At 45.4% G+C, this 22547-nt stretch overlaps 1 protein-coding gene across 8 annotated transcripts in view; it reads right to left on the bottom strand.

Moving 5' to 3' along the window:
• ZFAT (zinc finger and AT-hook domain containing) overlaps window positions 1–22547 on the bottom strand; it is a 213275-nt gene that overhangs the window by 60962 nt on the left and 129766 nt on the right. For all 8 annotated transcript variants that reach the window (XM_074316937.1, XM_074316938.1, XM_019724243.2 and 5 more), the window contains 3 exons: window positions 10934–11021; window positions 9059–9208; window positions 7081–7254 (listed from right to left, as the gene is read on the bottom strand). In XM_074316937.1, the coding sequence (XP_074173038.1) occupies window positions 7081–7254; window positions 9059–9208; window positions 10934–11021 (412 nt within the window). The remainder of the gene's footprint in view (window positions 1–7080; window positions 7255–9058; window positions 9209–10933; window positions 11022–22547) is intronic.

The raw sequence follows: 22547 nt of genomic DNA, 5'->3' as shown, positions 1-22547 counted from the left end.
ACTAACATACTTAGAGAAACAGATTTCCACAAATCTGTTATTAGTAATAACATCTAGAGGCATAAAAGTGAAAATGCCTTCTTATGACGGTTTATCTAGTCTTACTGGAAAAAGGTGGTGTTTCGCATAAGTAAATTTTTCAGAAAACTGACTCTACCCTTTTCAACTCTGATACTCTCTAAATATTGCCTGTTTTACTGTGCCTTCCTAATGAGAGAATGTTTGAGTAACGTGATCTTGCCTAAATGACGCAGATGAAGTAGATTCATCACTACACATCTCCATTCTCATACTGTGTTTCTGAGAGTTTTTGGACCACACGAACACTGACCGCTGGGAATAGGTACATCTACCCAGCACTTAGAAGGAACCGATACACTTACTCTATGAACCAGATTAATCTTCCCACAAACCCACTGTGTCAGGCCGATAATGGCCTCCACACAAGATGTCCCTCAGAATCTGTAAATGCTACCTTATACGGCAAAAGGGGTTTTGCAGATATGATCAAATTAAGGATCTTAAAATGGGAAATTATCCTGGATTATTCAGATATCTTTGAGAGAAACAGGAGGGTCAGAGTCAGACAAGAGATGTAATGAAAAAGTCCAGGGTCAGAAAGAGATTGGACAACGCGATACTGCTGGTTTTGAGGAGGAAGGAAGGGGCTCACAGCCAAAGGACAACGGCAGCCTTACAGAAACACATTGTCCCCTTGGGCCTCCAGGAGGGCACCCCTGCTGACATCTGGATCTTAGACCTCTCATCTCCAGAGCTGTCAGGGAATCGATCTGTGGCAGGCAGTGACAGCAGCCACAGGAAACGTCACACAGAGGGCTGACAGAGTGCCTGCTCCAGGCTGCACAGGCAGGAAGTGGCTCCAACCTACGTCTGCCCTCCTGAGCCCACAGCTTTACCCATTCTCTGCCTCTCCCTGCAGCCGGGCACATGGAGTGCTGCCACCTGCTGTGCAGGAAGGGCCCTGCAGGAAGCACAGCTGGCGTTCTGCAGAGCACAAACCTTCCCAGCTCCAGCACCTGGGGGGATTTCAGCAGTGGCAAATCAGAACAGAAATAGCTACAGCAACAAAAACACAGTTTAAGAAGCCGTGGTACTTTACAGGCTGAACTGCGAGCGACCGCAGACTTAGACACTGATGATTGCCTGTGATTAGTATATCAGTTTGGAAACTGCAAGGATTGGATCAGTATGAGATATGGAAAGAAACAAAAGGCAACACCGAGGTGGGTAAAAAAACCTGGAAAGAGCATGCACCAGAATTAGATTCCAGAACACGTGCCCCGTGTTCATAGCTGAGACTCCTTGAGCCTGGGGGTGTTTTAGGTAACTGAGCTTTATTCAATAGTTCAATCTGTAGATTAGTCTAAGCTAACTGTTCGGTAAGCTGAAAGGTTCATTTCACAGCATGGGTTCAGTTATTCCCAGTGGATCTCACTGTTTATAAAAACCTGAGAAAAAGAGCTTCAGGTAGATGCCCAGATAAAAAGGCAGGCTGGGCCCTGACATCAGCCCTCCCCTCTCCTGCCCACCACCCAGACAAGAGCCCGTAAAGATAAGCCACAGAAACCTGCCATGTTCACGCAGCGGCCCCCACTCAGACCCCCAGCCCCTTAACTTTTTCTGCAGGCGTGAGATGGAGGAAGGATGAGAGAGACGAGGATGTACAGAGAGACCAGTGTCCCTGAATCCTAGTAAAAGAACTTGGTAAGAACAACCAGCTGGTTGCTCGGGTACCATTTTCTAGTAACTTCCTGGTCCTAGAGGGTATGTTTTTAGAAGCAGAGACCACGGACTAGTGGTACTGTTTTACCTTGAGTGATTCTGCTTTCTAGAGGAAAGAAGGAAGAAAAAACTCCACGCTTACTCTCCTAGAATATTTCAATGTGCAGCCATGGGGTCTCCTTCTATAAACTGAAGCGAGGAAAGAAACAGTGCTTCCACCACTCAGGCCTAATTTACACACTCAGCTCTCTACTTGTCTAATTATTACACACATAAGAGTGCTTGAAGCTTGGATAAGTCCTCTTGGTAAAATTTACCAGAAAACTTCTTATTGCAAGTGTATGAGGGCAGGTTACATTAGGGGACGGGGGTACTCAATGGAACTGGCACTGAACTTGAAAGAGCTTTTTGTTTCATGATGAGATTGATTATATCATATAAAGCCATGGTACCATTTAACCTTGCCCATCTCTACAGGTGAGCAAAATCAGGTATAAACCTCTAGACCCTCTTTAAAGGGGAAATGTGTTAGAGCCGATTTTTCGACTTAAATTCTTGCATCTGTCGGCATGCGTGCGAAGGGTTTCACGGGGCCCCTTATAGATCAATGTCTCTCTTTGTACATATTGACTAGCAAACCTTTTTTAACTGAAACCTTCAGCCACACTGCCCTACCCCTTCTAAGGCATAGTAACGAGCTCCTTTGGGAAACAGGAGTGAATAAACAGGGGTGCATCCTTTACAGAAGCCAATAAAGGTGAAAAATTAGATTCACAAGCAGGTAAAGGAGAGGGTAATTACTCAGTTCCCTTTTATTCCATTAAAAGTTGCCCAAGATTTGTTTAATAGTGAGTTCCTCTACCGGATTTTAAACTGTCGAATTCACAAGCATTTGATTTACTGTAACTATCTGAGAGATGAGGTGGGTAAAATGATTGGCACTTTTTGAGTGCTACTATATCCCGACCACTTTATGCAGCGCACTTTACATTTTTTTTCACTCATTCAATCAACTAAAATTCAATCAACGAACACCTTCTATAAATCAGGCACAGTTTTAGGTACTGGAGATACAAAACAAAGAAAGAAGTCACAAACCCCTGAGTGTGGAGCTTACAGTCTAGTGGAAGATGCAGAAAATCACTAATGAGGAAATTATATTGCACATTAGAGAAAGGTCTAAGGAGAAACAGTAGGAAAATCAGAAGAGAGTATGAAGTAATTGGCGGGGGAGTTCTAACGGCAGAGGCAAAACTGATAAATAAGGAAACTATAGAGTATGTGAGAGAAAGATAAGCCCAGAAGGAAAACATAAGAAATACTGGGAGTTTGGCCGATTTGGTGGGTGTGAGGTGTTGTAACACACAGTCGCTAGGGAAGGCGATCCCGACGAAGGGACCCTGAGTAAAGCTCTGAAGCCATGAACACGCTGCCCACTAAGGTATCTGCAGGGAGAACATGCCAGGCAGAGGGAGGGCAAGTGCCCTGAGATGGGCCTATACCTGGCGGGTCTGAGGAAAGGCAGGAGACTAACAATGTCTGCAGAGGTGGGAGTCAAGCAGAGTGGAGCGTCAGACAGGTCCCAGGAAGGAGGTGGGCTGTCCCTCTGCCATTTGTGGCCACTGTTTGAGAATGGGCTGTGGGGACAAGGGCAGGCGAGGGAGGGCGTTAGGAGGCTGGAAGCTTGTACAAACACCATGCTGCCAAGGTGCTGAGAAGGGGAAGAATTCTGGATCACGGTGAAGGGAGAACACACAGGATTTGCCAATGGCCCACATGTGGGATGAACAAGACAGTCAAGAAGGACCCGAAGTTTTTGACCAGAGCAACTGAAAAGGAGCTGCCATTGACTGAGCTGGGGCACAGCAGGGCATGGCCAACGACAGCTTATCAGCCAAATCCAGCCTGCTGCCTGCTTTTGTACAGCTAAGAGTTAAGCACAGCTTTCCCAGGTGTGTAAAAACCAAAAAACAAACAAACAAACAAACAAAAACAAAGAAGAATATGCGGCAGAAACCTCATGTGGCACTCAAAACCTGACACGTTTACTCTCTCTTTACAGAGCTCGCCAACCGCCCCCTGGTTTGGGGAAAATCAGGAGCTCAAGTGCTGCACGTGTGAAGTCTGAGGTGCTTCCTAGACAGCCCAGTGCAGATGCTGAGTGGGCAGTTGTAGAAGCAGGGCTTGGAATGGAGGGGAGAGGGCAGGGCTGGGAATAGAAGTGGGGACGCTGTCTGTACAAATGGTGAAAGCCGTGGACTGCAGAGGTCACTTAGGATGTGAGTCTAGAAAGAATGTCCATGGACTGGGCCCTGTAGCCTTCTAAGATGTACAGCTCAGAGCTAAGAAGGATCCAGAAAGAGACTGAGAAGGAGCAGCAGAAAGCAGGGGAGCCCAGGTGAGCAGGGGTGCATCTTCTGTCATCCGATCCTCAAATCCATTAGGCCAGGGTAATGTAATTCTCCCCATTTTACTGATGAGGAAACTGAGGCTCAGCAGAGTAGTCTGACCAAAGACACCCTCTTAGGCGGTGGCAGGCAAGACTGAAACCCAGGCCTCCCTAGTTCTACCTACTGTGGAATAATCTGTTGAATTGTTACTGATACAAAAAATACACTCAAAACCAATCATTTTCAGGATGGCTCTAAAGTAATGTTTGCTTTTAAATAAAGAGCTAATTCTTCTTTGGTTACAGGCTAGAGTTCCCCGAAGGCTATCACTACTGCAGACACACTTCCCCAATGACGTCAAAGCATGTTTCAGATGTCACATGGCTCACAAGGCCACCCACTGGAGTGGATGAGGGAGTGTGTGTCCTTCTTTTATGGAAGGCAAGATATTTTTCTTACCTTGACCAAACAGTTCCAAAGATTATCCAAAGGAATAATAATTAAATAAGAAGAACTAAGAGATGCCCATAAAAAGAAAAAGAAAAAAAGAGTAATATGTGTGTTATCATAATACAATTTTAGTTGTTAAAACAGTATCTCATAAAACAATGTACTAGAACAAAGATATTCAAACAGACCCAAATCTCAGAAAAGACCTAAGATCTTGAAAACTTCTGGCATTTCAAAAATAAATTGGAAAGGATCGATTTTGCTATAAATATGCTGGGTCAATTTGTAACTGCTTAGAAACAAAGATTCCGACCACACACCATACACTAAAATAACTTTCAAGAATATTGCATTTCATAAATGTTATGAAACCATAAAATAAGACTTAAGAAAAATACAAAAGAATTTCCCCTTAAGGTGGGGAAAGTTTCTTTTAATATGGAGAAATCATGGAGGGAAAAAAAAGCAAAGAAAAAGACAAATTTATACATGCAAAGATATTTAATTTCTGTACGTAAAAAGATACTATAAACAAAATGTAAAAGCAAATGGTAAACTGGAAGAAATATTTGCAAATTACGACAAAGCATTGAGATCCAAAGAGCTTTTAGGAATCACCAAGATAACATATGCATACTATGACAAATGAATAAGAGATGTAACTAAACCTTTTTCAAAGCTTTCTTAAAATTAGAAAGGGAAAGAATAGCCTAAAGCTACATAATAGATCATCAGTGGAGTCAGAACAGAACAAGTGGTCTGTGATCCAGGACTCCACTTACCAAGTTGGTTTTGAGAAAACATGAGACTCTCCTAAGCGTCAAAGGAGGAACATAAACGCGTCCAGCAGGGTGGGGAAGAAGTGATCTCAGAGTCGGACCAGATGAAGCCACATTGGCAGCTCTAATTCCACCACACCCGCGTCTGAGACTCACAGAGTATTAAGACTGAAATAAAAGAGACCCAAGAAATGTTAAGGCCTCGTGTCCGTCTTTTGCAGCATAACAAAGAAAAAAAAATCAGTAAGGTTTATTGTTAGCGGAGGTACAGAATTCATAAATTACATGACTCATTGCTTCCATTACTCAGGATATGACTGCTTTACTATCACTGATTTTAACTGTTTTGAATATGGATATTTTTATTATTAATTTTTTTTTTTTTTACAGCATGCTGCTGAAATTTGAATAGCTATGGCTCTGGTTTCTGCTTGACATTAGTCAAGCCTCGGTTCCTAATTCTGCCAAATCCCAGCTAACCATTCGGCCTCTCCACTGAGCCCTGTGAGGCCCAACCAAATTCTTGTCCAGATCTTTCCAATGCACATACAATGGGACGGACTCCCCAGAACATTCTTAAAACAAAGGGAGGGCCTAAGGGCTTTATCATCCTCTAAGTTCTGAAATCAAAAAATCTTTGCAGAAATCATTTTGATATTTATAATGAACTCCAATTCTTGTACCTAATTCTTCTAAAATAATATACTTACAAACATAGTTTACTAATCTCATTACATAGAGAGCATTCACCAGTTCCTCACACAATTGGCTTTTAGGGGAAAATACAAAATGTTAAAGGTCTTTTATGGTTTAGCTGCCTGTCTTCCTAAAATAAATCTTCCTTCCTTCCCTCTACCCATCCCCCTCAAGGTGACCTTTCTGGCCACTGCGACCACAGCCTGCAGCCCCTTCCACCCACCTCCCGAGCCCCTGCGCTCCCACCCATGGCAGCACCTATCATTACCACAGCAGCGTGTTCCTTTCCTCCCCACCAGACTACAAACTCCTTGATGGCAGGAACTGCTCCTTAGCGGCCCTGCACCCCTAGAAACTACCTGCACAGCTGGCACATGGTAAGAACTCAATCACTGGTTCTTAATGAATGAATGAAATTAAGTCCACTTAAGTACACTCGATCAAGGTCAAATCTGCCCCAATATTGTTTGTATTTTAGACTCAGCCCCATTTTGGACTGAACATGGAAACCCTGACAAAGCTTGGATGACAGGAAACATCAGGTTAGGTGTGATCAAGGTCCTCAGGCTCACGTGGGGAAGGAGGGCTGAAGAGGATCAAAACTTCTAGAATAAAAACTCCAGGCCTCCTGAGGATGCCTCATTCCCTGAACAATCCCACAGCCACCGCACATTGTATGCATGTGCACACACACACACACACACACACACACATTCCCACACACTCTCACATGCACGCTGTCATACACAAACACACTCTCTCACACTCACACACACTCTCTCACACACTCACACTCACACACAGTGTTTCCCGAGCACTGCGGGAGTCGGCCTGGCTCCAGCACTGAGCACACAGGGCACTGAGAAAGCAGGTGAGGTACCCACTGCCCTTTCAGAATAGAAATTCTAAAAGACACACACCCTCTCCTGCCTCCAGGCACACCCACAGTTTCTGCTGCACTTGGAGTGGACTTCAAACCACACTTTCAGAGGGAAAAACTCACTTCGGAGTCATTTACTCACCATCAGCAGTGTGAAGGAGCTTGTGACTTTTCAACGTCCCTTTTGACTTGAATTTCTTGCCACACATGTCACACAGGTGGGTTTTCTCCGTGCTGTGACGGTTCATGTGCGCCTTCAGGTTACTCTTGCTGCGAGTTGCATACTCACACAAAGAACATTTGAAGGGTTTCACACCTACCAGAGGAGAGAAAAACAACATATATAGACACACACACACACCCATTTTGAATAAAGCAGGGCCCCGGCTCGTCCCTAAACGCCACACGCTCTTACCCAGGCTGTTCCTTCCGATGGAGCAGCCCTCTCTCCTGGGTCTGCCAGGGCTCCGCTCTGCAGCCTGCTCCGACTTTCCCCAGGACATGTCCTGGCTTCCCTACCACGGTGCCCAATCCTGCAAGTCTGCACGAGCTGTGCTGCTCACAGCACATCACCACAGTGACGTGTTCTCACCGGCCTGTCCCCTCGGGCTGGGACCCTCGCGGGCGCAGACCCTGAGCAGTGTACTCGGCAGATGTTTATTCAATTCAACTGAACTGAGTTAAACTGAACAAAATGAAAGGAAGCAAGGGCCTTCGCAAAAATCAATGAGCTCAGGCATATTTTATTCATAAAATCAGCAGAGCCTTACAACACTGGTTATTGTCGGGTAATGACTGGCACTCGGGGGGCATTAGGCATTCAGCTGCCCTTCCTTCACTCAACAAACATCGCATGAGGGCCTGCTCCGTAGTCCACACTGAGGGCTGGCCTGAAGCTCAGCAGCCCCGGCCCCTGCCTGCTCTGTCCAGAGGGAAATGCAGAGGACCACAAAGGCCACGGCCACCTGGTGTGACCTGCTGTGGGGGGAGGGGAGTTGTGCCTGAACCTGAGCACAGGGGTGTAACAGACAAACCGTGCTGTGCCGGCATCTTCTCTCCTTATCCACACTCCCTAGGACTTTGCAGTTGAGGACGGCAGGCTTGAACAAGGCTGCATGATGAGCCCAGGGGCACAGAGCTGGGGTGCAAGCGTGCTGCTCCCAGCAAAAGTATCTCTCCGACGTGGCTTTGATCTCAGCTCCTTCTGCCTCGGCTGGGTTCCCACTCCCTCCCACTGTCCTCTTCACTGAACTTAGTTTCTCCCTTCCTAATGGTTCCTTCCCTGGGGCCTAAACATAGGGCATCTTTACCCCATTTGTAGAAAAGACTCAGTCCTTCCTCCGGCTCTAGGGCCGCCTTGCCTTCCTGCCCCCGGAAGTCCAGGTCCCTAACTTGCGGGAAGGGACCTCTCAGCTGTCTACAAGGGCTCTCCCCATCCCCAAGGGCCCCAAGGCTCAGGGCCTCATCCCCAGGAGAGCCAAGTCCTTCCCCAAGGTGAGAAAACAAACCTGGCGGCCTGCTGTCTCCAACAGCATCCTGACCTCCCACTTCCCAAAGTCCCAGAGACTGTGCCCCAACCCTTCCCTTCACCGGCAAGCACCCCAAAAGCACAGATTCCATTCCTCCTTCCACTGCTTCATCTGCACACAGCCCTTCCACCTTCTGAATTCTTCCTCCACGAGAATAACTGCGCCCCACACAAGCAGTATCAGAGGCCTCTGCCGTCCCCCTCTCCTTCCTTCATTCACATACCAACACCTGCCCAGCACCTGCCATGCTGAGTGTACTGTGGCAGGCACCAGTTACTGCCATGACTGACGCGGGGCTGTTTCTGTTCTCCTGATGCTCGCTTTGTAGCACAAGAGTCACGGTGATTTATTTCGCTCCAGCTGCAACAAGAGCTATGAAGAATTGCACACCCCCGATCACTGCAATTGCAACTAAATAAGTAATGATTTAAATCACTGATCGTAGCGGGGGGGATGGGCACACTTCTCAGCGTGCTGAATAAATTCTAACTGCAGGAGACTGGAAGACATGCTTCCCCCCACTGCACTCCCACAGGAAGCACGCAAGCACAGAACTCAAAGGGCGCTGCAGTCGGAAAGATGACAACTCACCTTCATGAGCCCAAATATGACGCTGCAGGTCGGAGCCATTCTTCATGAAATAAAAATCACAGTACGGGCACTTCATGGCTCTCTTTCCAATTAGCCCTTTCAGCTGAACCCTCCTCCCAAGCACCTCGGAGATGGTACTCATGGAAACCTCTAGAAAACAAGCAGGACGATCATGAGAAGCCACCAAAAAACCTCGGTTCAAGTTCAATGTTAATGAACCTCATGATAGCACCTGACCACACTGGTCAGTCCTAGAAGCCCAGAGAAGGCAAATCAAGGACGTGCCTCATGGTGTCACATGACAGGAATTTTGCCTACAAAGGTAATCCAGAATCTAAGAGTCTCAGATCTAACTATCCGTTTACATAAAATGTGAGGGCTAGAGAGACAGTCTCATGAGGCAATAGTCAGGCAAATGCAGAAGGTGAAGCCGTTTATAGGAAAAGCAACTGTTTCTCCAATAAATCAATGTCACGGGGGGGAAAAGCCGGGGCAGGGGTGTCCTATGAGAATATAAGAAGCCTGAGTGACATAATAGCTAAAAGCATAACACTTGGACCCCGATTCACACAAGCCACTGTAATAGAAAATCTTGTGGCAATTGGGGAAATTTTAAATGGACTAATATTAGATGGTAAAAAGGGATTACTGTGAATTCTGTTGGTTTTAGTGGTAATATGGTGGTTATTTCTTAAAAATTTTCTTAAAAATTCTTATTAGTTAAAGATGCATTTTGAACGTGTTTTTTTTTTTTTTAATATGGTGAAATAACATGATGTCTGAGATATACTTCTAAAAAAATATTCTAGAAAACAAAGTTTCGGGGGACGGATACAGGAAACAATTTTGGCAAAATGTAGACAAGTGAGGAAGCTGAGTGGTGGATTCATGGGAGTCCCACCCCAAGGATGTTAAGGGGCAGCGGGGAGAGTGCCAATCACTACCACAAGGGGTACCGTGCTTCCTGAAAGTGAGACCTGGCCGGACCATCAGCTCTACTGCATCTTTTGGAGCAAAAATTAATATAAGACCCGATCTTATTTTAATATAAGACCGGGTATAAATATAATATAATATAATATAATATAACATAATATAATAAATATAATAAATATAATATAATATAATATAATATAACATAATTAACATAATACTGGGTGTTACATAAGACCGGGTCTTATATTAATTTTTGCTCCAAAAGATGCATTAGAGCTGATGGTCCGCCTAGGTCTTATTTTCGGGGAAACATGGTATCTGTGCCATTATGGGGGCATAGGAGGGGCCCACCCCAGACTGGGGCAACCAAAGCCTCCCCATGGGCAGGGCTCTGACACAGAACATAATGCATAAACAGGAATTAACAGGAAGAACGGAGATGTGTCCCCGGCAGTGAGAATTGATGCCCACGCAGCTCGAGTCTCACACATCTGAGCGGCATGGGGTTGAAAAGACCAAAGGTGACGGTCATTCCAACTCAGTGAGGTTCCTTGGCCTGGGAGCGGGCCCACAGCCCTCATAAACCACCATGCTGGGCAACACAAACTTCTGGAAGGGCTGGCATAGGCACCGGGGTGGGATCTGAGTCACACCAACACTGGAAGTGGCCCAAGTGCAAGCACATAAAGTTCAGATTAAAAAGGGGAGGGGACTCATGAGACTGCAGGGAGATGTATCTGAAGACCAGATAAAAGGATAAAATGAAGTAAATAACTACATAAATGCCCAGCTTTAAATAAAGATGATGGTTTCCCTTGAATTGACTCATACCTTCAGCTCTCTTTATTTCCATTAGTGCAGGTGATATGTAACTCTAGCTTTTAAAATAAACATAAGGATTTTAACATTAATATCCCACTCTAAACGATATAACCTTACCGGGATGGTTCGTCTTGATATGTGACTTTATCAACCGATCTTCTGAAAAAGACTTTTCACACACAGGACAAGAGTAACTCCTTTTGTCCTTAACAGAAAGAGAGCATCATCAGTTGGCTGTTTTGTTTTAACCTGGGCTCTGTGGACACATCACCACCACCATCATCACCATCTCCACCACCACCGCCATCACCACCGTCCAAGCCAGACGCGCAGTGCCCCTTTCCAAGAATGTGACATGCAGCCTGCTCCTGGCCCCACACAGCCTGGCAAGCTCAAGAGTGGGAGGGGAACGGCATCACCGCCATTTCAGAGGGAGGGATGGACTTAGAGATGCCGGTCCTGCAGAGGTGCCGGCTGGTACCCGGCAGGGCTCGGCCCCGAGTCGGCCGCGCAGACCAGCTCTGCTCCCAGCGCACAGCACGTCCTCCAGCGCTTAATGCTTGGCGTGCGGGGTTGATAGAAGATATTCTACTGAGATTCATGAACACTCTCGATGGACAGACATTATTATGCTGATGTTACAGATTAAGAAAATGAGGCCAAGTGCTAGGAGCCCTGGGTCTGAGAGGAAGAATGAGGGTTGGAATGAATGTACGGAGGCTCACCCGGGCTCCCGGACCACCCCAGGCTGTGTCCCTCGTGCTCATTCTGCACAGCCGCCAGCCTCACCCAGGCGGCTAAGGTACAACATTCTCAGTTAGGGACACGCTTCTGTGGTGATCAATGCCTCCGCTCATGCACCTTTTCTCTCAGAGCTCACGTTAGGGCTGTTTCACATGACAATTTTCCCAGAGGGTGGGTGTTATGGGTTGAACTGTGTTCCCCCCAAATTCCTATGCGGCAATCCTAAGCTCTAATGCCTCAGACCTTATTTGGAAATAGGGTCATTGTAGATGTAATTCTTTAAGATGAGGTCATCAGGGCGGGCTCTAATCCAATACGACTGGTGTCCTTATAAAAAGGGGGAATTTGGACACAGACATGAACCTAGGGAGAGGGCCACGTGAAGATGAAGGCAGAGGGACGGGTGACAAGTAAACAAGCCAAGGAATACCAAAGATTGCCAGCAAGGAGAGTCCTGAAACACATTCTCCCTCACAGCCCTCAGAAGAAGCAACGCTGCACCATCTTGAACTTGGGACTCCTCGACTCCAGACCTGGGAGACGGTAACTAACTGTTGTGTAAGCCACGCAGTGTGTGGAGCTTTGTGATGGCAGCCTGAGACGCTAACACAGTGCTTGAGCTGAGGAGGGAAAAAGGACAGCGGCTGGACGCCACCTTGTACTTCAGAAGGTGGAGTGAGAGGCTATCAGTCACTGGACAATGGAAGGCTGTGCATATGGCTTCATCCTGGCTCTCAGCCTCGGTGTCCCCAGCAGGGAAGACAACCCAGTGAGGCGGCATCAGTGCACGCGTGTTGAGCAGAGAAATACCGGCACCCCCACAACAACCTTCAAAGTGTGACTGGTATTAACAAGCTTCACACACCCACATCTTACAGAGCGCCAAAACCCAGTGGTAAGTGAGGACGCTGAGAGTCCCGATGGACCATAAACAAAAACAAGACATGCAGGAGCCATGACTGCAAGGAAATGTGTTGAACCGTGTGTGTCCTGGATGATATAAACACATTCTATCTCACTTGGGTTTACAGGGGGACCGATTCCCACCATTTAAGCCATTTAATGAGCATCCACTGTGAGCTCTCCATGACACAAGTGTCTTCTGTGTGTTGGTAAATGAATGCAATCTTATTCAGGCACCCCAAAATGCAGCCGATTCATACCACCGATAACAATGACAATAGTCACCATATCTTAAGAATTTACTTCAAGCACAGCATTGTGCAAAGTACTTTACATGGCCCAACACATAGTTTTTAAGAGATTGCCAAGGTCACAGCACCAGAGAGGAGAGCTGGACATCCAACCTAGACCTCTGAACTCCACAGCACTTGCTCCTTTGAGATAGTGACCAGGAGTAGAGACTCGGGGCTCAGAGTCCCTGTGTTCAAATCCCAGTTTCACCACTTACCAGCTGGGGCAACTTGGGGCAAGTGACTTAACATGTTAGTGTCTTGGTTTCTTAAAAATTGCAATAAAAACTGCCTCCTTGATAGGATTGCTAGGAGGATAAAGGAGACTGAAAACTCATAAACTAGACATCCAGTTTCCAGTGCGGCATGTAAGAAGTTTGGAAGTCCCCACTCCATCCTAACAACAAATGAAAATTTGAACAAACCAAAAATGTAACAATTCTTCTTAGATCCATAAGAGATGTGGTCATAGAACAAACCACTGTCCCCCAAGTTAGACGGACATACAGGTAAAAACAGAGAACTACGACTTACTGGGCCAAAAATCCACAAGCAGAAACCTCCTTGAGAACCCGTAAAACTGTGAGAGCTAAAAATCCCAGGGGACCCAGTTGTATGAGGACCCCAAACTCTTGTGAGTTTTACCTTCAGGAGCTCAACCCTGTTCTCACAATCAATATCAGAGAAAAATTATCTCTTGTTTCTGGCAGGGAGAGGGGAAAAGAACCATTTTGAAATATACCAGAAAATTCTGGTCTTCTTAACTAGGCCTGCCCTCAGGGGAAACAGGAAAACCAGCAAATTTAAATGAATAGAAATCATACAATGTCTGCTGGCAGACCACAATGGATTAAACTAGAAATCAAAAACAGAAAGATAGCTGGAATATCCCAAAATGTATACTGATCAAACACCTCATTTTACAATAACACATGAATCAAAGGAAAAAAAAAAAATCTCAAGAAAACTTTTTGAACTAAAAATATTTTGAACTAAATAAAAATGAAAACAACTTATCAAAATACATGGAAAGCAGTGAAAGCTGTGCTTAGGGGAAATTTATAGCATTGGAGGCATATATTAGAAAAGAAAATCTAAAATTGATCATCTAAGCTTTCACCTTCGGAAAGTAGAAAAAGAAGAGTAAATTAAATCCATAGTCGACAGAAGACAAGAAATAAAAATTAGAACAGAAATCAATGAAATTGAAAATAGAAAATCAACAGAACCAAAAGCTGGTTCTTTGAAAAGATCAATAAAATGATTACGACTCTAGCCAGGCTAACTAACTTAAAAAAGAAAAAATGAGAGAGAGAGAGAGAGAGAGAGAGAGAGAGAGAGCAGAAAGGACACAAGGACACAAATTGGTAACACCAAAAATAAAAGGGGGCATACTACAAATGCCATGGACATTGAAAGGATAGTAAAAGAAAACGATGAACAACACTTTGTCCACAAATTTGACAACCTAGGTTAAACAGACCAATTATTTAACAGACAGTTTGCAAAAATTCCCACAAAAAGAAATAGACAATGTGAATAGGCCTGTATCTACTAAAGAAATTGAAGCAACAATTAATAACCTTCCAAAATAAAAAGCACAACACCCAGATGGGTTCACCAGTGAATTCTACCAAACAATTAAGGAAGAAATTGTACCAGTTCTTTATAAAAGCAAAAGGAACACTTCCTAACTCATTCTATGAGGCCAGCATTACCCTAATACCAAAAACAGACAAAGACATTACAAGAAAAAAAAAAAAAATTACAGGCCAATATTTCTAATGGGCAAAGATGCAAAACTCCTCAACAAAATATTAGCACATTGAGCCCAACGATGTATACAAAGAAGTATACACCACAACCAAGTAGGACTTATCTAACCCAGGTATGCAAGGCTCATTTAGCATTCTAAAATCAATTAATGTAATCCATCATATCAACAGGCTAAAAAAAAAAATAAAAACAATAAAAAAAATCGCATGATCATATCAATAGAGGCAGAAAAATAATTTGGCAAAAATCCAACACCAATTCATGATCAACAATCTCAGTAAACTACTAACAAAGGGGAACTTCCTCAATTGATAAAGAATATCTACAAAAAGAACTATAAATCGCATCATACTTAATGGTGACAAACTAGAAGCTTCCCCACTAAGATTAGAAACAAAGCAGTGTCCCCTCCCCATACTCATTTTAAACATCACAGTGGAAGGCCTAGCTTATGTAATAAGACAAGAAAACAAAATAAAAGATATACTGATTGAGAGAGATATAACTGTCTGTGTTTGCAGATGACATGATTATCCATATAGAAATTCTGACAGAATTAACCACAATACTCCTGGAACTAATAAGTGATTATAGCAAGGTTACAGGAAACAAGATTAATATACAAAAGTCAACTGCTGCCTACATACCAGCAATGAATAAGTGGAATTTGAAATTTAAAACACAATACAATTCACATTAGCACTCCACAAAATAAAATGCTTAGGTATAACTCTAACAAAATATGTATAAGCTCTATATGAGAAACAGTACAAAATCTAATGAAAAAAATCAAATGTGAACTAAGTAAGTAGAGAGCAATTCCATGTTCATAGATAGGAAGACTCAATATTGTCAAGACGTCAGTTCTTCACAATTTGATCTCAGATTCAAGCAACCCCAATCAAAATCCCAGCAAGTTATTTTGTGGGTATTAATTATAAAGTTTACATAGAGAGGCAAAAAAAAACAAAAACAAAAAAAAAAAACAGAATAACAAGCACAGTATTGGAGAACAAAGTTAGAGGACTGACACTACTGAACTTCAAGATTCACTATAAAGCTACAGTGAAAACAGTGGGTATTGGTGAAAGAATAGACAAAGAGATCAATAGAACAGAAAAAAGTCCAGAAATAGACCCACTTAAATACAGTCAACTGATCTTTGACACAGGAGCAAACACTATACAATGGAACAAAAATAGTTTTCCCAACAAATGGTACTGGAACAACTGGACAGCCATGTGCGAAAATGAATTTAGACAGACCTTACACCCTTCATGAATATTAACTCATAATGGATTGTACACCTAAATATAAAATGCAAAAGTATAAAACTCCTAGAACACATCAAAGAAAACCTAGCTGACCTTGAGTATGGTGATGACTTTTTAGATATAGCACCAACGGTGTTATCCACAAAAGAAAATTGATAAGTAGGGTTTCACTAAAACTAAAAAGTTATGCTCTGCAAAAGACACTCTCAAGAAAATGGGTGGTGGGGAGCCATAGACAGAAAGAAAATGTTTGCAAAAGATATATCTGATAAAGGACTGTTAATCCAAAATACACAAGAACACTTGAAACTCAGTAGGAAAAAAAACAAAACAAAACTAATATGCCAAAGACCTAAACAAACACCTCACCAAATAAAACAAACAGATGGTAAGTAAGCATATGAAAAGATGATCCCCATCGTGTCCTCAGGGAAATGTAAATTCAAATAACAATGAGACGCTACTACACACCTATTAGAATGACCCAAACCCAGAAAACTGACAACACCAAATGCTACAGAGGCTGTGGAGCAACAGAAACTCTATTCATTGTTGGTGGGGATGCAAAATGGTGCAGCCACTTTGGAAGAGAGTTTGACAATTTCTCACAAAACTAAACATATCCATACCATTAAATCCAGCAACTGCTCCTTGGTATTTACCCAAATAAATGGAAAACTTATGTCCACAAACAAACAAACAAAAAAACAACAACTTGCACATAGATGTCTGCTATAGCTTTATTCATAATTGCCAAAACTTGGAAGCAACTAAAACGCCCTTCAGTAAATGAATAGATACATTGGGTCTATCGAGACAATGGAATATGATTCAGTACTAAGAAGAAATAAGCTATCAAGCCACAAAAAAATGTGGAAAAAACTTAAATACATATTACTAAGGGAAAGAAACCAATCTGAAAAGGCTACATACTATATGATTCCAACTATCTTATATTTTGGCAAAGGCAGAATGATGAATGAAGACAGTAAAGAATCCGTGGTGGCCAGGGTGTAGGGGGGGGAGGGATGAACTGGCAGAACACAGAGGATGTTTAGGGCAGTGACACTACTCAGTGTGATACTATAATGATGGATACATGTCCTTCACATTTGCCCAAACAATGGACAGCACCAAATAATGGACAACACAATGGACACCACCAAGGGTGAGGCCTAATGTACACCTGTGGACTCGGGGTGACAATGACATGTCCATGTAGGTGCATCGATCGTGAGTAAGAAACCACTGAGGTGTAGGTGTCAACAGTGGGGAGGGTGTGTATGTGTGGGGACGGAGCGTACGTGGGAAATCTCTGTACTCCGTGCTCAATTTCACAGCAAACCTAAAAGTGCTCTAAAAAATAAAGTTTATTGACAGAAACACACCTAAAGTGCTTGGAAGAGAGTGCATACTGAAATCCGAAAGGCTTTGCTGCTGTGGTCTTAGCATTGCTGTTATGCAACTCAGCCTCAGCTAAGACCTCTCTGGGCCAATGCCCCTGGGGACCTCCAAAAGGGCATCTGGATGAACACTCTTCCATATTCCTATGTGGAGTCCTTGCTGTTACTGTTACAGAATGTCTCCTGAGCCTGGTGGTCCCCAGAGCACTTAGGAAAAGGGTACTTTACATTTAAAAACAGAAACAAAACAGAAGTCCCTCTGCACAACCAAACAGTGCGGATGCATTTGCCACCAAAAACCTGGGTTCCAAGCAGCGCCTGCCAAGCTCACGCGCCCACGGGGTCCAGGCCCTGTGAAGCTGTCCTGAGCTTTCCACCCAGCCAATGCCTTATGTCCACCCAGACTACATCACAGCTCGAGGCTTCTTGGCACGCTCCTGTCACTGTCCTTCCCCTTCCCTTGACCCTTCCAGTCACCCCAGCACTCCCACACCCTCACACAGGAAGCGTGGGCCAGGCGAGCATCCTAGAAAGGAGGCCTGTAACCACCCACGGCTGTCGCCAGTGCCCTGGTCGTCAGAGTTGATGGAGGCTTTTAGAAGGGCTTTGAAAGCGTTTACGGTGATCTCCCTGAGCCGTTGCTATTTGACTGTTTTTTCTTTCACTCTGATAGTCTGAAAGCAATTTACCTCAGAGCTTATCAGGGCCCCCTACTTCTTGATGCCTTTGAAGACCCTCAGAAGGACACAGGCAGTGGGAACGGTGCTGGGAGAGGGGTGCGCTCTCCGGATTCATTTCTTTCTTTGTCAAAACCTCAGTTCCGTACCGGAGATGAAAACCCAGACTGACACAGCAAACTTAGAAAGAGAGGTGGTTAAAAGCATTCCTGGCAGAGGCAGAGAGTGCGAGGCCCACGGGGTTAATGATGGTAAGAGAGCCCAGCCCTAAGGGTTTGTTTGCTCCAAGGGAAATGGCCTTCAAAGCAACACAGGACATGGAAAGAAGGGAGGCGCCAGCAGGAGGCTGCGGTCAAGGTTTGGGGTTCAGACACAGCCTCAGGGCTGACGCTGAGTCCAGCTCTCCGCTCTGGGCAAACCTTGCCTCGGTTTACACCTCTGTGCCATCACGTGTATGAACTGCTGGCTAAGTAAGTACACCTGAAACTATCTGATAGGCACTAAGGTGGGAGGCTCCACTCTGAACAGTTTCTCAGAAATAAAAGGCCACGGTGACGGGACCTGCTGTCCTCTGTGGGCTCACTCCTTCCTTCCTCCAACCTTCCAGGGCCCCAGTTAAGTGTGGGGGTTTGCACTGGGGACAAAGGTGTGAGACACTGGCCAGCCTTCGAGGGGCTCACGAGCTGGGCTGGAGAGAGAAACCCATAGTCCAATAAACACTGCAGACACGCAGAAAGTAGGGCAGAGACAGGAGAGATGGCGCTTAGATTGTGACTGATTGAACAGTTAGAAGAGTCAGAAACTTTGCTTTCCACTGAGAGCAGTTGTGTTTTGCCAGGCCGAGCCCCTGCAGTTCTGGACCTCGGGCTTGCTAATGGGATGCTGTTTTGTACACAGGAAGCTCTGGTCACCCAAGGTCTCCAGCGCTGTGGATAAACACCCAACAGGGCAACACAGGAACAAAGTGGTCTGTGATCAAGTAAGAAAAGGCCACGCTCTTGTGGCTCCAGGAAAGGAAAAAACTTATGTACAACCACTTCAGTTCAGTAACATTTCCCTCTACTTTAAAAAATAATAATACAGACTAAGTCATTTATTTCCAGAAAGATACTTTCTCTGTGTTTGGTTGGCAATCTAAGATTTTAGCTTACTTCCAGTCAGTGCACGTAAGATTTTTAGAATACGTGGACCTTTGTCACCCAAACAGACTATGTCCTTCTCAAAGACAGGAGCCAGCACTGATTTTCAACCTTTGTCCGGAGACCAGCAGAGCCTGGCTGGCCACACACCGCTGCTATTCCTCCTCCTCCTGCTACATTACGGATGTGGCCACTAAGACGGGCGAGCGATGGTGGGCTGGCCTCTCCCCACCTGCCTGGGCCTGTGCCGTGTCGCTGACAAAGGCCACCTCACTGAGTTGCCACCACAAGCCTGGGGGCGAGGACTGTTATCCCCTTTACAGACCAGGGGCCAGAGAGGTTGGGTAGTGCAGCCACACCACTAACCAGTGGAGCGGCAGAGCCGGAACGCAGCACCGGAACGTGCCCACTCCCCAGCTCGCTACCGCTGCAGCGTCCTTCATGCGGGTTACCTGGGAGGTCTGCTGGGAAGGAACGTACGCCAGAGATAAAGGGAACAGACTGACACATCCACCATATGGTCCACTTCCAGATATTTCAAAAGTCTGTGTCAGGTGAAACTTATTTAAGTAACAAATTCCCAGGTCCCCCCTCAAATTACAGTGGTAGTGTGAGCCCAGGAATATCATCCATAACAATTACTCCCATGGGATTCTGATTCAGGACGTCACGAATTACATCACCTAGGTGGTCAGTGACTTACAAACTTATTTCATGGGACCCACAGGTCAGCGATTTGACATCCCCACCCAGTACATGCATGTGCACACGTGGACACATAAACATACGAAACACGGAAAAAAGGTCTCAGAAAACAATACTTACCCTTGGTATAGGTGAATGATAATTTCTATTCTATTCTGTTCCATTTCGTTTCTAAGATACACTATTAGTTGTGGTCCACTCAACTGATTTTACAGCATTCTAATGGATCGAGGGACTAAGAAAACACTGACCTAGGTGTCCTATACATATGTCTAACTTAACCCTAAGAGGTAGGAGAAAGTATGTTATCTGCATTTACAGATGAAAAAAGTGAGATACCAGAAGGCTAATAAATTTCCCCCAGATCACAGAGGTGGATACAGGGTCTGAACTCCAGCACGCCAGAACCCACAGTCCCCTCTCTGTACAAATACCGTGTTCTCTCTGGCCTCTCCTTCACAAAGTTTGCACAGTGCTGCAAAAAGTGGGCTTGCTCTGGAAATGTCACTGAGTAACTCCCTTAACTAGGTCCCCACATTTCCTTAATTCTAGTACAGCCTTCACTATAAGTCACTCCACCTAGTTGCTGATGAGGGGGGGAGAGGTGGTGAGAAGAAACTATATTCAGCTGGTGCACACCTTCCAACCATTAGGCATTACCGCAGCTAAAAATGGTTTCTAAGGGTCACAGAAACAGGAGCTTAGCTCACTCATCCCGGAGTCCTATCCCCACTGGAAGGGACCTGGATATAGGGGCATCTGGGGTGGGGGTGGGGGTTTTATTTTAAATTTCCTTAGTTTTGCACTGCATGCGACTCCATGTTGAAAACAGGTAAGATCCCAACCAGACTCAACACACCTGGCCCCATCTCCCTACATCACAGGTATGGAAACCAAGCCCCACGCTGGCTCAAGGACTGGCTCCACATTAGAGCAGCACCACTCCCCCTTTCCTGGACAATGGCATCCACATGGCACCTTTCTGTCACAACGCTCATTCTCGCTGCCTCGCCTCCACCCTGAGGACTAGTATTCACTCCACTATTCCGTACGAAATGTCCAGAGCAGGCAAATCCACTGAGAGAAAGCAGATTAGTGGTTGTCTGAGGCTGGGGGCAGGGGAAAGTAAGCGATGAGAGCTAACGGGAGATCTTCCTATTGTGTCTACATTCCCTTGGTACCTTTGGCTTCATTATAGAAATAATTTACAGGCTGAAAAGGCAAATGTTTTCTGAACTCAAAATACTGAAACCCGTCTTCATAAATGATGCTATCTACTACACTGGAATTACAGGCCTCCTGCTTCATGGAAAATGATTAGTTATTGAACACCCTGATGTAACTATGAAAGGCTCCTTTGGTGTGTACCCCCTCCTCTGTTGGAAATTTCCTCCCTGCCTCGTCCTTTGGCCAAATCCTACTCATCCAGCTTAGGACTCCTCCTCCAGGCAGCCCCCTTTCCCGTGACCCGGCCCTGCCCAGGTCAGTGTGTGTTTGCCTTGCTCACCCTCCCTCACGGCCATATTGCCATCCCTGTCCACTTGTTTATCCCCAACAAAACAAAGTGTTTTACTCCTGTTGGAAATCCCAATGCCCGGCAGAAATTAAGGCCTCTGACCTGTGTCCGCAAGCTTCAGAAGCAGCAGAAGCACATTCACCTTTAAAAAGTGTTTCAAATGGAAGTACGCACATAGCAGCAAGGGAAAAGACTGAAATTCAACTTTACCAGCATCGAAGGACCTCGTTTGTAAGGTCAATGCACTCACCCTCCCTTATTCCCACTCTTCTCTCACGGTGACTTTCAGACACGTTTATTACTGCAGCGTAAGACACCGCACAGAATGTGTGAACACAGTCCCTGCTCTCAGGGGACAAAGTCTACCCCCGCTGCGCTCCTTTGAGTGACATACAAGGGACCAAGAGACCTGCCAAGAGCAGTGTGGCTGAGACTCATGACCGACCACCACGAAGTGGGTAGGGTGGGGCCGTGACAAGAGCGTGGGTCATGGAGAAACCCATGGGCTTGCGTTCCGTCTCTGCCCCTTACCAACGTGTGGCCAGGGACACCTTCCTATGACTCCCATAGAAGACACCTAATCTGTCCAGTGCGGGAGCAGTGCCCACATCCCGGAAGGGGCACAATTATTCAGTAAGGTCGCCCGAGGGCCTGCACCCAGGATGACACCAGCAAAAGCTACTTCCCTTGCCCCAGGACACACTTCCTGGGATGGCTTCTCAAATGTCCGCACTGAAGAGAGGGTCTCTTTAAAGAAGATTCATAACCACAGGAAGTTGAAGAGAAAGGCTTCTTGAAATGCCAGTTTACCAAGAAAAACAAAAGCATCTGAGGCTGGAGCTGACACTCTCAGAGCTTGTCCCCGACGCTCCCCTGTTGACCCTGAGCCCCACGCATCCCTGAGACACACGATGGGTATGGAAAATACAGGCCATCCCAGGTCACAAAGCTCTGTTACAGCTTCCTGGCTCCCGTCAGTCTTCAGCCTGTGTTTCCAAAGGTCTAACTTCAGAGCAACAAGTCCCATACGGCAAGAGGAACAATTACTAACAGTAATAATAACAGTCACCGGCATACAAAGCTCACTCCATGCCAGGCACTGCTCTGAGGCATTTGCGAACATTCCCTCACTTCATCCTCACCTGAGGATGGGCCAACCGAGGCCCAGAGCAGTCAAAGGGCTCATCTTGAGGCTGACTGCATGGCACATGGGAGGCAGTCTGGTCCTGGTCTTTATGGCTACACTCCAAGGCTGCCCCGGGAACCCTGTCCTTGTGTTGGCCTCACTCCCCCTTGACTTCATA

This window comes from Rhinolophus sinicus, linkage group LG12, assembly GCF_036562045.2.
Source record: "Rhinolophus sinicus isolate RSC01 linkage group LG12, ASM3656204v1, whole genome shotgun sequence".
Classification (NCBI taxonomy): domain Eukaryota; kingdom Metazoa; phylum Chordata; class Mammalia; order Chiroptera; family Rhinolophidae; genus Rhinolophus; species Rhinolophus sinicus.
The sequence above is the reverse complement of the archived record's forward strand: the minus strand, read 5'-3'. Positions and strand labels throughout refer to the sequence as shown.